General features: G+C 51.4%; 5 protein-coding genes across 5 annotated transcripts; 3 read left to right on the top strand and 2 right to left on the bottom strand.

Moving 5' to 3' along the window:
• Window positions 1–5853: 5853 nt before the first annotated feature.
• ASPBRDRAFT_137445 (putative TBC domain protein) lies at window positions 5854–8205 on the top strand (the record flags this gene model as incomplete). Its single annotated transcript, XM_067618896.1, has 3 exons — window positions 5854–7051; window positions 7102–7556; window positions 7609–8205. The coding sequence occupies 3 exons, from the start codon at window positions 5854–5856 to the stop codon at window positions 8203–8205; spliced, it is 2250 nt and encodes a 749-aa protein (XP_067473992.1).
• A 934-nt stretch (window positions 8206–9139) lies between these two features.
• Window positions 9140–10564, top strand: ASPBRDRAFT_137337 (uncharacterized protein; the record flags this gene model as incomplete). The annotated part of the gene is made up of 3 exons (XM_067618882.1): window positions 9140–9907; window positions 10001–10366; window positions 10451–10564. The coding sequence occupies 3 exons, from the start codon at window positions 9140–9142 to the stop codon at window positions 10562–10564; spliced, it is 1248 nt and encodes a 415-aa protein (XP_067473991.1).
• A 56-nt stretch (window positions 10565–10620) lies between these two features.
• Window positions 10621–11564, bottom strand: ASPBRDRAFT_137436 (SDR family NAD(P)-dependent oxidoreductase; the record flags this gene model as incomplete). The annotated part of the gene is made up of 2 exons (XM_067618894.1): window positions 10621–11444; window positions 11504–11564. The coding sequence occupies 2 exons, from the start codon at window positions 11562–11564 to the stop codon at window positions 10621–10623; spliced, it is 885 nt and encodes a 294-aa protein (XP_067473990.1).
• Window positions 11565–11981: 417 nt separating this feature from the next.
• ASPBRDRAFT_48684 (NADP-dependent oxidoreductase) lies at window positions 11982–13204 on the bottom strand. The gene is made up of 2 exons (XM_067626142.1): window positions 12362–13204; window positions 11982–12287 (listed from the first exon to the last, which is right to left on the bottom strand). The coding sequence occupies exons 1-2, from the start codon at window positions 13190–13192 to the stop codon at window positions 12048–12050; spliced, it is 1071 nt and encodes a 356-aa protein (XP_067473989.1). The 5' UTR covers window positions 13193–13204; the 3' UTR covers window positions 11982–12047.
• Window positions 13205–13584: 380 nt separating this feature from the next.
• dprC lies at window positions 13585–14773 on the top strand. Its single transcript, XM_067626141.1, has one exon. The coding sequence runs from the start codon at window positions 13948–13950 to the stop codon at window positions 14629–14631; it is 684 nt and encodes a 227-aa protein (XP_067473988.1). The 5' UTR covers window positions 13585–13947; the 3' UTR covers window positions 14632–14773.
• Window positions 14774–14986: the final 213 nt, after the last annotated feature.

The following is a 14986-nucleotide window of genomic DNA, read 5'->3' as shown; positions in this document are numbered from 1 at the left end:
TGGCTTAGGAGGGAAACTTGCCAATCTTCTTGATACAACCTTGGTGGGCATATTGACCGACTCGCATCCGACATGCAATGAAAAGCGCCGGCAAGAGCTAGCTGCATTTACACAGTCACAGTCCAGATCAGAACAGAACAGCACGGACACTGGCCCACTATGTGCCCAAACGGAGGTACTAGACACCCTATGCAATTAGTTCCCTAGAAATTTTGTGTATGAGAGATTATCAAACCACTGACGGCACAGTCTAGCTTGTCGATTTTGTCATATCCTCACTGTTTAGTCGTGACAGATTTTCCCGACAGAAACCCCTTCATTTATTGACCCGAGGATTCAGACGCATGAGCGCGCACCCTGCTCATGGTCGGAATAGAACCTTAGCTTGCAATATTCCTGGCCTTGAGGCACAGTTCCCTAATGACAATGTTCAGCAACTTAAGCAGGCACCATGGACAGAAGTGCTTGGCTTGTTGGGGGACAACGGAGAAGAGATCATGCTGAAGCTTCTCCTGGATTGTGGGATATTTGTAGCCGTTGATCAGCAAAGAGGAATCTATTTTCAGCTAAGTGGTAAGCCAGCTGCTTTCAAAGGGATATAGTATAGTATACATACTAAAATGGCTATCTAGGGCTCCCTCTCTCGACACTTGACCCCGTGACGCCAGAGAATGCGCTTCCCCCCCCTGCGACAAGCGAGCCTGTACAAGGATCTGACCCCAAGAGGGAAAGTAAAATTGGTACAAGCACTTCTGAATGCAAGGCCACCATACAAAAGCCAGCTCCCATTGTCTTCCATCGCCGACGTATTCTGTATGCCTCACCAGTGCTTGATCCGAGAGGAAAGGTACAATTTGGGATAAAGAGTCGTGAGTTAACTGCATACAAGATCAACAATCTGGCCCCTTTTGGCTAATATTGCAGATGTTTTGAACCGTTTCCCCTCTTCCAAGTCGCTCGTGCACACTGCTCATGTGTTGAAATACGTATTCCCCAAACAATTCGGCTTGCATAATGTCTTCTCGAGTGTGTCGAGTGGCCAAGACATGCAGTTCAAAGATTATGCTTATCGTGAGGATGAGATTGCGAAATCGGAAAAGGCAAAGCGAGCCCGTTCACAATGTGCTCCGGAAGTCGCAATTCCAAAACGGCTCCAAGGCAAAGCCGTAGAGTTGGTCCAGCAGTTGCAGAACCGAAATAAGCGCTGTTCCTATGTGTATTTACTCGATTATTACTGTCCCGCAGAGGTATGGTCGCAGATCACCTATGAAATCGTATGCTAACGTTAATTATTTAGCGTTTTGGCCCGTGGAAACTCGGCCCTGAGCCTTACGATGATACCAAACTGTCAGCACCAGAGTCTTTAATCACCCAACCACGACTGTCTTGTCAGCAGGTCTCTTGTTCTCCAGTTTCAGGAGATCTAAATACCGGCAACATGTCCAAATTACAGGCATTGAAGTCCAGCTTAACAGACTACGCGACGCCTGCCTCATCTGTATCCGCCTTCTGTAGAGCTGCTCTGAGGAAATTGATCCCCCCTCAATTCTACGGGACTGGTCAGAATAGGATTCAGCATCAAAATAAGGTCCTCAAGCATGTAGACCAATTCGTGCGAATGCGGCGTTTCGAAAACTTGAGTCTTCAAGATGTGTGTCAGGGCATCAAGGTTTGTTAACCACCAGTTTTCTGCCTTATAATATTGACAGTCAATGTCCAGGTGACTTGTATACCTTGGCTTGAGCCTTCTAATTTAAAGCAAGCTTCCGACCCTGTGCAAGACAAGCTGTCGAGATCCGATTTTGAGAAGCGAACGGAACTTCTTCATGAGTTCATATACTACATATTCGATTCAATCCTAATACCACTCATCCGAGCCAACTTCTATGTCACCGAGTCCCAGTCTCATCGGAACCGACTGTTCTATTTCCGGCACGACGTGTGGCGTCAGCTGACTGAGGGGCCGATGGGTGAGCTTAAGACTGCTGTTTTCGAGGAGCTGGAGCCAGCCATAGCTCAGCGTGTTGTGGAAAAGAGGTTAAAGAAGAGCGGTATGGGATATGGCTCGCTACGACTGTTACCTAAATTGACAGGTATTCGTCCCCTGTTGAATCTTAAGCGAAAGCCTTTGTTGGCCGGCAAATCCGGCAAGTTCTGGAGTGTCAATTCTGTGGTTGCCCCGATCCACAGCATGCTCCAGTATGAGAAGACACGAGCACCGTCTAAACTAGGCTCATGTGTGCAGTCAGTGGGGGAGATCCATTCTCAGTTAAAGACATTCAAACATCTACTACAGAATCAGGGCCCAATGCCTCAATTATACTTTGTCAAGCTTGATATCCAGTCTTGCTTTGACACGATCCCTCAGCAAAACCTAATCCATCTCATCGAAAGGCTGATCACCGAAGCAGCCTACCATTATACAAAACATGTTGAAATGACGCCGTCTGATGAATTCAATGTCCTGTGGCCATCACACGAAGCCCGGCTAAGTAAGGCTAGACGGCGATTTGTCGGTAGGGCAACCCCTGCTGCAAGACCACAGCACTTGGCAGAAGCGGTGATAAACGGTGAAACCAGCCAGAGGCGAAACACCGTCTTTGTCGATACGATAATGCAGAGAGAATTTAATGCGGAAGATTTACTTGATCTCCTTGATGACCACGTGCGAAACAATCTAATCAAGTTCGGGCGGAATTTCTTTCGGCAACGCAATGGCATTCCCCAGGGATCCGTTTTATCGAGCATGTTGTGCAACCTCTTCTATGCAGACATGGAGCAGCAAGTACTGGGATTCCTACAGTCAGACAAAGACAAAGCTTTGCTGGTTCGTCTAGTTGACGACTTCCTACTCGTCACTACCGAGTCCTCGCTGGCCATGCGCTTTCTCCAGGTGATGATCCCCGGGCAGCCTGCGTATGGGGTTTCAGTCAATCCAGCCAAAAGCCTGATCAACTTCGCCGCCGCTGTGGATGGAATTCAGATCCCGCGCCTCGTGGATACTCGACTCTTCCCTTACTGCGGAAGTCTGATCGATACCCGCTCTTTGGAGATCTACAAGGATCATGAACGCATCCTGGAAGGGGGGCATTCAGTCGCCACCAGTCTCTCAAACTCGCTCACCATCGAGCTAACGCGAGCACCGGGTCGGACCCTTCACCGCAAACTGCTTGGGTCCTTCAAGCTGCTCATGCATCCCATGTACTTGGATCGGCAACACAACACGATCGGAGTGATCTTGTCAAACCTGTATGCGAACTTCGTCATCTCGGCGATGAAGATGTACCGATACTTGAAGTCACTGTCCAGGCGAGTTCACCCAGCCCCCGAGGTGGTGATCCGAATTGTTCGAGATATGATACACCTAGCCACCCGCATGGTCCAAGCCCGGGATGCGAACGCACCCCCAGCAGCTGGTGGTCGCGGGGTGCATCAGTGTGAGGTTGAGCACTTGGCTGCCGCGGCGTTCCGGTTCGTGCTGGGACGCAAGCAAGCCCGGTACGCGCGGGTGTTGGGCTGGCTGGATGTCATTCTCCGAGAGAACCAGCCTAATTCCAAGACACAAGCCTGGCAGCTAGGGCAGGTGGTGCGAACAGGTAATGCGACATATGGCGGCTGGAAGTTCTAGAGAGAGAGACACCAGATGACCAATACTGGGAAGGCTAGACCCCCTTACTGAACGATACTAGATAGGCTGGGAAAGAAGATGTCGAATGGGGGATTGTAGGTTCCGCATGGGAAGATCAAGGTTGAGCAAGAGTCCAGACTAGCATAGATACTTCTGTACACCTGCAGAGGGCAAGAAGCAACAAGCAGAACCGGGTGCGGGTGATGTAATTTGGTTGCGGTGGCCTTGGAACGGGATGAGAACGGGATGAGAACGGGCATGACGACAGGATTACTCGTTACGGTATCTTCTAACTGGAAAAAGTACACACGCCCCGATGCGGGTGGCGTCCGATCGGAGTGGAACGGGAGAAATGCAAACAAGAAACAGCCTGGTGTACTAAGAGTAGGATTGTTGTAGGCTTGTAGCCAATGAATTCTTACTGTATAGGGTGCGAAGGGCAGGGGAGTTCCTGAATTTGATCGATAAACCTGGTTCCGAGCGATTTAGTGTCGTGGGGTGGAGGTAGCAGAAGAGGAGGTTTTGGCTGCGATCGGGCACTTACCGCGACCGTATGGACGGTGTACCCAGTTATGGAGTACTAGCCATTATTGTAACTAACTAGTACTAGTTAGTAACTAACTAACCTATGTACAGAGTAGTTAGTTAGTGACTAAGGGAGAACTGCAATCCGCGAGACCCGCGGCTCGTCGGCCGGGCACAAAAAAAAAGAAAAACCAAAGACGGACAGGGCAGGCACATACCACGGATCTGGTGGCCATGGACAACGGAGGATTGGATCAGGGGGTGTGAGATCTGAAGGGAGGAGAAGAAGGGGAGGAGAAATAGAACCTTGGAAAAGGGGGAGGCGAAAAATGTTTGGGCGGGTTTGGTTGCCCATCAACGGTAAATTGTCAACAAAAGGAATGAAGTTGAAGTTGATAAATGATGAATCCAGGGACAATGGTATAGCTTAGCTCCCTAGAGAACTACTATCAGTTAGTGCATTACTGTGTGCAAGTTTCTCTTCTCTTTTCCTTTTTTTGAACTGGGAAATCACCGTGTGGAAACCAAGTATCAGCCTTCATTTCGGCTGTGGCGGTGCGGGTAATGCTTTAGTAACTTTGCAAAGTGCAAACATATACTAATTCGCTACTAATCTGACTACTCCGTAAGTCTACTAACTAATGCTAACTAACTAACTGGAACCGTTTCCTGGTGAGAAATACTACTAATATCCACCCTCATTTCACGGCCAATTCCAATCCGTGCGCTGTTCGAGGCAGACATCCTTCTGGAAGAGACAGCCAATGATCGCCAGTCCATCGCCCGTCTAGTGCCTCCAGTGGGATTGGCCAGGCCTTGTCCAGAACTGCCTTCTTTTCGTTGCTCGTTTGCAGCTGCTGCTCACTGCTGGTCTGATTGCATCCATCCTTAGACTCTCGTACTATCCCCATCCTAATCTTATCCCCATCTCCATCCCCCTTCTCTCCTCCTCCTCCTCCTCCTCCTCCTCCTCCTCCTCCTCTTCTTCTTTCATTCATCCACCACTTTCTTTTCCCCAATTCATTCCCACCCCCAAATTCCTCACTCGCTCTTCTTTCTCTCTTCCTCGCACTCTCGTTTCCTTTCGTTTTTTCCCTTTCTTTCTATTATTTCCATACATTCCAGTCTTTCGCTTAAGTCTAGTCGAGTCTAGTCTATCGTTTCCTTTTCCTCCACCTCCGCTGCTGTCTCATCTGCCTCTTGTCTCGGTTCTTGTCGGGGATCGTTTCATCTCTCCGTCCCCTTCCCCCTTCGGCTCCGGCCCCCAAATGCACTGCTCGCTGCACGATTAACTCCTGAATCCCTTGAGTGCATAGTAAGAGGAGGACAAGAATAATACAAAACCAAAAATCAGAAACCCAGAGAAAAACAGCCTCGCCCCCCCCCCCCGACCATCTTCTGAACCGCCACTTGTTTCTGCCGCTTCCATTGCATGCGGCATCCTGCTTGGGGTTCTTCCGTCACACCTCTTCATTAATACTACCATCCGGAGATCATCCCACCTCTTCACCCCCGTCTTTCGTTCCAAATAACGGCTTGTTTTCTTTGTCACCAAATTGCGACACCATCGGACCGTATTCGCCTCGTCTTTCTTCTCGTCCCCGGTAGATTCGCAGCTGCTTTGAGGTTCATCCCCCTGGAGGTTCTTCCCGTACTCTGATCTGGGAAGAGTCTCGCACTCTGCAGCTTCTCCCGCCGAGATGACAACCGTTTGTACGACCACCCCGAATTCCCCTCCTGACCTCTCCGGGTCCAAGTCCTCCAAGTCGTCCTCCTATCGTTCCTCCTCGCAGCACTCGGGCCCTGAGGCCATCTTCACTGATATCTCCAATTTCGAGGAAGTGGACCTCCAGGATGATGTGCATGTCTCCTACGTCAAGGGTGCAACCCCGTACGTCCAGAATGGGGGAATCACACGAGCTTCAGCGGCCATTATGCAGACCAAATCGGCGGTTGCGACAACCCGCGATCTGACAGCCACGAAAACAAAGCCCCCCTCCCCTGCCGGTCCGAAGCAGGTCAATGGCACCTTGGCTCAACCGGGCCGTGGTCCCAAGCACCGCCCCGGCAACCCCCGGGATCCAGCCTCCACCAAGCAATCAGCCCTTCAAGTCACGAAGCCTCATCGTTCGCGTTCCTCGTCCCCATTGCGACCGACGTCGAGCTTGAGCTCGTCGCCATCGACTCACAGCCTGTCCCTGACCCCCGTCAACACGCACACCCTCAACCGAAAGCCCTCGTGGCAGCGACCTCGTAAAACCGTCCAGGATTTGGAGGCTGAATACCATGACTCCGACGAAGAGTTACCCGAGGATGCGAGTCTCTGGAATGTTCCCATCTCCCCACGGCCAGTGCAAGATCGAGCGCCGTCCCGGGCTTCCAGCCCCAACGGTCGCAGTCCTGGCCCCCGACCCCTGCCCCTGTCGCATTCGGTTTCCGATGTCACCGTTCCCCGGTCGCCTTCTGGTTCGCGATCTCCCACAACCCGCAACAATCGTTCCAGCTCTGCCGGACCTGAGCGTGGCCAGATTTCGCCCCGTAACCCGCGAGCATACTCATACAACAATATGATGTCGGATTTGTCGGAAGAGGCCAAGATTATCACGGAAGCCTTGGAATACCACGCCGACGAGCGCCAGCGCCAGCGGGGAGAGCGCCTGCAAAGCGGGCTCTCCTCTCTCCGATCGAGCGAGGAATCCAAGCGCGGGTCCAAAAGCACCATTGAGCTGCCTCCGTTGCAGAAATCCAACATCATGATCGATCCGTTACCTCCTAGCAAGGAGAAGGAGAAGGTGCTGACGCGGACGCGGCCCAGCTGGCTGCCTCCGAAGGATCAGAAGGAGGAAAAGCGGCATTTGAAGGAATACAAGCGAATGATGGCGCAGGCCCGCGAAGCAGGTATGTGACTTGTCTCTTTGCCATGGTCGATAACTAAACAATGATCCTAGACAAGCGCCGTGCTGCGAAGGCTGCGTCCGTGAAATGCGAAAAAGACAACACGCGCGAGACTCTTCAGCAGATCTGGGACGAGTACGTGTACCCGAACTGGGATAATGTCATTAATGAAACCCGCACGCGGGAGTTATGGTGGCGCGGAGTGCCACCTCGGATCCGGGGCTCGACCTGGCAGCGTGCCATCGGCAATGAGCTGGCTCTCTCCGAGGAAACATACAAAAAGGCCTTACAACGCGCCAAGGACGTGCGGGCGCGACCCGAGGGCGATTCTGGGGAGACCAACAAGCGCATGAGGGATTGGTTCGAAGCGATCGATGCCGATGCGTCCAAGGCGTTCCCCGACTTGAACTTGTTCCAAGTGGGAGGACCGCTGCGCGAGACGTTGATTGATGTTTTGCAGGCATACTCGATGTATCGCAGCGATGTGGGCTATGTCAGTGGCTTGCATGTGAGTGTTCTCTTTTCGTGCCCTTCAATGATCTCATCACTAACTAGTCTAGACCATCGCTGCCCTCCTTGTCTTGCAATTTCCATCGCCATCGTCCGCGTTCCTTGCCATGGCCAATGCGCTCAACCGGCCGCTCCCTGTTGCTTTTCTTACGTTGGACCGCGGGGCAATCGGTCGTACATATTCACTGGCGTCTGCGACGCTGAAATACAAATTCCCGCGTTTGACGACGCATCTGCACGAGACGCTCCGGCTCAGCGACGAAGAGATCTGGGAACCGATGTTCCGGTCCCTGCTGACGAACGGGCTGGACTTGGAGCGTCTCAGCCGAGTCTGGGACTGCTGGGTGTTCGAAGGAGACCGGATCATGATCCGGGCCGCTGTTGCGATCCTCGGCTGCTTGCAGCCACAGCTGTTTGGATACACCAAGCCAGACGACCAGAGTCGCAAGGCGGTGCAGGATATTCTCAGCTGGGGACCCCGACAGGGAGGCACTCGGGCGCAGGAGCGACACAGTGCGCCCGCCTCGGCGACTGGGTTCGGAGGCGGGCAGATGGCGTCTGGCATGGGCGATTACTGGATGTTGGGCTCGGCAGGTGACGAGGACGGGTTTATGCATGAGGTTCGCGAGGCGGGCAAAGTACGATGATTGCCTCCCACTATTTAGAATAATCATTTTTCTTTTCTCGATGAACATATTACTATGGCAGGGTAATTCGCTGGTCGGTGATTATTTTATTTTGATGGACTGGGATTCTGTCTTTGCATGGTGTATGATATTGGCCGTATTAGATAGACCTGAGCTTACTCCTAGCTATATACAGCTTACAGCTGATTTGCATGCAGACAAAGTACTAAAGGAGTAGACAGAGCAAAGTAGACAAATAACTCTGGTTCAATTCAGATCCGTCCCGCGGTTCAACAAGCCCCATCTTTTGGTCTAGACAGTCGTGGCGCGGGGTAGGCCTACATCGTAAAGAAATCTCGATAATGGGATTGATTGATTGGCGATGGAAATGCCTCATCAGTTAGTAGTTTGGGACTGGCGGTGACGATGACTAGCAGCTGCTTGTGACCCTTGCTTGATGCCGTGCAGGTACCATAGCCAGCCTACAATGATAAACTTATAACTAGATGTATGTTGTACAACATGCATACGTAGTCTCTGTTATAAGCCTGCTCTGTAAGTAGATGTCATCATTTACTTTTACTCAGAACAGAAACTGATGGTAGTCTACAGCCACGAAGTAAATCCGTCAGTGATGTCGGAGGTGAGGTGAGGTGAGGTTGATCCTTCGCGCCGCGAGGGATTAAGTTGGATGTATTTTGGACCATACATTTACTACTTAGCGAGTTAGCGAGTTAGTCGGTTGTCTGTCAGGAGGTACTACTACTTACCTCCGCACTCTCTGACTGATCGACAATTGCCTCATAGTTAGTAGGTGGTAGGTACTCCGTAAATTAGTTAGTAGCTGGGGTATATACTTGTGGGATATTTCCTTACTATCTACTTCAATTCTACTTCTCTTTACTTCATCTCTACTACTACATGCTCTCGATACTAAATAGAGAGGAACTTGGATATGCCGTCAACGATAGCAATAGCCAAAAACTCCATGTGTTTCAAACTCCCTTTTTCGGAATTCTCCTTGTCTTCGCTTGCTTTTCCATCATGGCATACACATACACATACACCTACCACCAATACTACTGCTGCTGCTAGTACTACCAGCTCACTCCTCCTCTCAGAGGCAGACACAGACACAGACAAGACTCTGATATCAGAAGAGAGTCCACTCCTTCCTCCTCACCACCATCACCATCGCCCTTCACAGCAATCACAACAAGAACCAACATTGAAAGACAAATACGGCACCTGCACCACAATCCTCCACTACGGCACCTCCAGTTCCGTCCGTCTCTACACAACCACCACCACAGCCCCCAAAAAAGAGAAAAGGAAAAGGGAACACCACGTCGTCAAAACCCTCCGCCCAACTCCTTCCTCCTCCTCCACAAAAACCACTTTGAAATCCACCCTGGAATCCCTCCTCTCGTCTACCCTCTCGCATCCACATCTCCTCCGCACGATTGACATCTTGCCCAACTCTCGAGGAGAAACATGTCTTGTGAGTGTGTATTGCGAGTTAGGGGATTTAGGAATGTATATTTCTTCCAAATCCTGGGGAAACGATATGATAAATGGAGGTGAAAGGGAAAAGAGGGATGATGCAGATAAGATCTTTTATCAGATTATGAGTGCGGTGGAGTTTCTTCATGAGATGGGGATTGTACATGGGGGGCTTTGTGTGGAGAATGTGTTTCTTTCTTGTTATCCCAATGGGGTATGTGTTAAACTTGGGGATCTTGGGAATGCGACTGTGTTGGATTATCATGGTACTGGTTATTGTGATAGTGGGTACTACGCAGCATGGAAAGAAGAGGTCTATCCCCTTGTTAGGGGGTTATCAATGGGGATACAGAAGTTTGAGAAGTTGGAGGAGGATACTAGGCGGGGAAGATGTGCCAGCAGGAGGAATCCTTATCTTGCGCCGGAGGTGCTTTCCTTTTCTCCTACTTTTCACTCTTCGTCTATTTATCGTCGGCATGGGTATGGGAAGTCTTCCAGAGGGGTAGGGGATGGCCCCCGGGCTGTGGATATCTGGGCTGCTGGGATTATATACCTCGTTTTGAGGCTTGGGAGGATTATCTGGCGGAGTGCGAGTGAGGATGAGGATGGGCGGTATGCGGAGTATTTGATGGGGAGGAAGAGGAGGGAGGGATATGGAGTTATTGAGGGGTTGGGGGAGGTAAGTTTTCTTCTTTTCCTTTCATATCTTGTTCTTTCTTGTTGTTAATGCTTGGGGTGAGATGTGCTAACGTGTGTGTCATAGGCACAATGTAGGAACGTGGTATACGCAATGTTGAACCCAGATGCGAATCGACGGATTAAAGCATCGGAAGTGATGAGATCAGAATGGATGTACAATCTTGATATACATCAATAACATATACATTCATTAACACATAACTATCCTCACTATCTGGGCGGGAAAGGAGATAATTAAACAGTCCCAGCAGCCAAAACATACCCCCCATCCACCACCACCGTCTGCCCATTCAGATACTGATTCGTACTAACAAACAGCACCGCACTGGCCATATCCTCATCCTTGCCCGGTCTCGCAGCCGGCACTTTGCCCTCATACTTCTCCTTGGCCAACTGACTCTTCTGCTTCTCATCACTCTCCCCGGCCGTCATCTCACTCGGAAACACTCCCGGGGCAATGTTATTCACCCGAATCCGCAACCCACTATCAGCCACCTCATGCGCCAACATCTTGGTCAAATGGATCGCCGCCGCCTTGCTAGCATTATACGCAAAATGATGCTGCGACACTTTCACAATACCCGAGATACTAGTGATGTTAATAACCGTGCTACTCCACCCCTTTTCACGATCTGAGCCCTTCTGCAAGAGCGGAAGAAACGCAGTAGTCGTGAGATACAACTGCACTACATTCGTCCGGTAGGTATCCTCCCATTCACTAATGGGCGTGGCCTCGTCGAAGAGCGACTTCTTCAGATCCTGCGGGTCGCTCTTCTCCGTGTCATCGGTGCTGCTGCTGATTCCGGCGTTGTTGATGAGGATAGAGAGGTGGGACTCGCGGGATTCAATCTCCTTGACGAGCTTGGTGATCGATTCTTTGGACGTGATGTCGGATGCGATCGGGATGATTTCGCCGCTGATGTTCTTGTTGTACAAGGACGCTACCCGGTCGAGTTTCTCTTGTGTTCGGCCCGTAATGTATACTTTGGCGCCGTTGGTTGCGAGGGCTTGTGTGGCCATGAGGCCGATGCCGGAACCGCCGCCGGTGATTAGGGCCACTGTGTTTGTTAGTATAACTCGTAGGTAGGTAGTAGAGGGGTATATGGGTTGGGTATACCTTTGCCCTTCACGCCGAAGAGATTCTCCAGCTTAAAGTTCTCGTTGCTTGCAGCAGCCATTTTGTGCAGGTCAGATTGAGTTCTGGTGGATGTATGAGAGAAGTAGTGTTTCTGAGTTGTGGAATAATAGTTTGGTGTAGAGCTGAGGTGTGTGCTTGAGATATATAAATTCGGGCGGATACTGTGGCGGATTGCGTGGGTAGGACGTAGCAAGGATGCACGGAGGAATTGGCGCTGTAACATGGTGAAACTGGTGTCTAGTCTAGGGTTGAATCCGGTTTATATGGTGCCATTGGTGCTGTCACAGTAGAGAGTCTGTGGTGGTGATGATGGTGGTTCGGTGGTGGAGATCATCAGTATGACGTGAGTTGTGAGGATGAAGTAATGGTGGTCCAGCCATGGTTGCAGCCGCAGTGGTCATTATGAGTTAACAGGTAGTAGTAGTCTAGCAATAAGCACAATTTCAGAAAATCAATTGGCTCTGAATGAAGATTATATGTTTATTGCAATTATAGTATACTAAATTAGTAACTGCTAATGTAGTTACAGCTTCGCTTTAATTCCCTCCTCAGCTGGCACCACCTCCACCATCATCTTACCCGTATTCACTCCCTTATACAAATCCACCAAACTCTGCGGCGCCGACTCCAATCCCCCCTTGACAATGTGCTCCTTGCGCTTGATCTTGCCCTGCGTCAACCACTTGGCCAGATCCTGCAACGCATCCGGGTACTGCTTCGCGTAGTCGAACACGATGTAGCCCTGCATTTTGACTCGTTGCGACTGCAACTGTTAGCATACTTTCCAAGTAGCAAGTAGCCCCAACCCACTTCTCAAGGGGATGAATGAATACTCACAATGACCTGCATGATATTGGCCGGCCCCTTCGGCTTCGCAACATTATACTGGCTGATCGCACCACAAATCACAAACCTGGCAAACTGCGCCGCGCGCCCCAGACACGCATCCAGGATCTCCCCGCCCACATTATCAAAGTAAACATCAATATACTCCGGCGTCGCCTCCTTCAACTGCTTCTTCCAATCCTCATCTTTATAATTGATCGCCACATCAAACCCCAACTCCCGACACAAGAACTCACACTTGTCCTTACTGCCCGCAATTCCAATCACCCTCTTCGCTCCCTGAATCCTGGCGATCTGGCCCGCCACCATCCCCGTCGCTCCCGCTGCCCCAGACACAACCACGGTATCCCCTGCCTTGGGCTTGCCCACCTCCATCATGCCGAAATACGCCGTCAGGCCAGTCATGCCCAGCACGGACATGGCGTCCGTCGGCTTGCAGCCCGCAGGCACGGAAATCTTCTGCGCCTCTTTGGCGCCCAGGAATGCGTATTCCTGCCATCCGGAGTAGGCGATGACCCAGTCGCCCACTTGGTATTGAGACTTCAGGCTGCTCCCGACGGAGAGGACCTGGGCGATGCTTTGGCCGCGCATGATGCTGCCGAGTTCCACGGGCGCGATGTACGACCGTTTGGCGGTAAGCCATTGGCGCATGGCGGGCTCGAGAGCCAAGTAGTGGATGCGCACGAGGACTTTGTTGTCGGGGACATTGTCTTTGGAGGCGATCGTGGTGCTGTTTAGTTTGAAGGTGCCGCTCGTCAGCGACGGGTCGATGGCTGCCGTCGGGGCCTTGACGTAGATGAGTTGGCGGTTTGTGATGGACATTTTTGGAAGGCTGATTTGATATAATTAACTATATAGAGTGAATGAAGATAACTAGAAGGTGAATGAGGGAGAATAACGTTAATGGGGGCTGAAGAGGCCCCCATCTTTTCGGCGTTGACCCTGAGTCGTGATGAACCTCGGCTCGTCCGCGGGCGACACTAGGCCTTCGCTCTGTTTGTAGTAACTCCTCCGGTGTCCCCGCGGCTGAGCATTCTGGTCGGGTTGGTCCCTTGATGAGGTTCGGCTCGGAGTTATTGTGTTGGGTTTTTGATTAGTCGGACAGTCCTTGATTACTGGTCATTTATCTGCAAGTTATGGCTGCTCGAGCTATCATAACTGTTAGTCTTTGATTTCTGTGTTCTCTGCCTTTTTTTTTTTAGGCTTCATGACATCATTGTGCTCTGCAGTCTTATCGATAAGACACCCACGTGATTGTATACTGGCAGACACTGAAGATGAATAGAGTCATCAAGCATCTATTATCCCCAATCACTGCATTCACTGTGACTGGCCTCGTCCGCTTAGATTCACTACAGACAATATCTTGAGTCCAACAATGGCAGTGATGGTCGCGTCTGAACCATGGCTACGTCCAGCCTGACGTCACCGGCTGATCGATGATGTCGAAGGCTCCCAGACTCGCGCCTCGCCTCCTTATATAAGATGAAGACAGAGTCATTGTGGGCCTGAATACTACCTCAGCAACATCATATCCAAATATCGAACGAAACCTACTAATTGAAACTCTTATCACCATGAGCAGTACCCAGCCTCCCTACTATTCTTCCACCTTCGGTGAACCCAACCAGAACCCCAGCGCAACCACTGCAACTGGGACCCAAGTTGGCAGCGGCATCACCAGCACTGGTCAAGCAACTACCGGCCCTGCGCGCACCACAGCAGGACCGCATCAATCCGATCTAGCCAACAAGGCCGATCCCCGCGTCGATAGCGATCTAAATAACCGCGCGCAATACGCCCCTGGCGCAACAACTACCGGCAACGTACATCCCCAGGCCACTCACAACGTTTCGAACCCTCAAAGTTCCACCGCAGGCCCGCACAAGTCCTCCCTTCTGAATAAGCTAGACCCCCGCGTTAACAGCAAGACGGGCGAAATGTCTTCCAAATCGACCAACGCAACTGGTGCTGGAGCCATGCGTGAACCTACCGACACCACCGGCGGAGCGGCTTATCAGCAACCAAACCAAGCTGCTGCCGCTGGTGGGGGCGCTGCCTCAAGCGCAGCTGGCTACAACACTGCCCCGGTCTCGGGGTCGCAAACCACCAGCGGAGTGGGATACCAACCGACGCAATCGTCCGGTAGCACGTATGGCACCCAATCCAAGTCGGCGCAGGCAGGAGAGTCCGTTGGCAGCGGTGTGAAATCGGCTGCTGCGGGAATCCATGTAAGTCCCCAACCACCCCGTCGAGTCTAGCCAGGCACTCTTCCGTAGTGGCCGCGGGCTATCCGACACTAACGAGCGGCTGATGCTGACCTGAAACAGGGAGCGGGGGAGTCATTGCGAGGCGGGCTAACTGCGGCGGTCGACAAGGCCTTTGGGCACGAAGAAGGGGCCGCCAAAAACTCGGCCATTGCTCGAGAAGGGGAGCAGGAGATTCAAACGGGGAATTTCAGGACCCAGCGGTGATCTTCTACTGAACGCTATGGTCGCTGGGGAATGAACCCCGCCTTATTACTTCTGTTTTAATGAGATACGAATACGCGATATGCTAGTGCTTGTATTAGTGTGATTTTATGAATATGATGTGTACCATGACGCGGATTCCTTT

This window comes from Aspergillus brasiliensis, assembly GCF_001889945.1.
Source record: "Aspergillus brasiliensis CBS 101740 unplaced genomic scaffold ASPBRscaffold_19, whole genome shotgun sequence".
NCBI lineage: Eukaryota > Fungi > Ascomycota > Eurotiomycetes > Eurotiales > Aspergillaceae > Aspergillus > Aspergillus brasiliensis.
The sequence above is the reverse complement of the archived record's forward strand: the minus strand, read 5'-3'. Positions and strand labels throughout refer to the sequence as shown.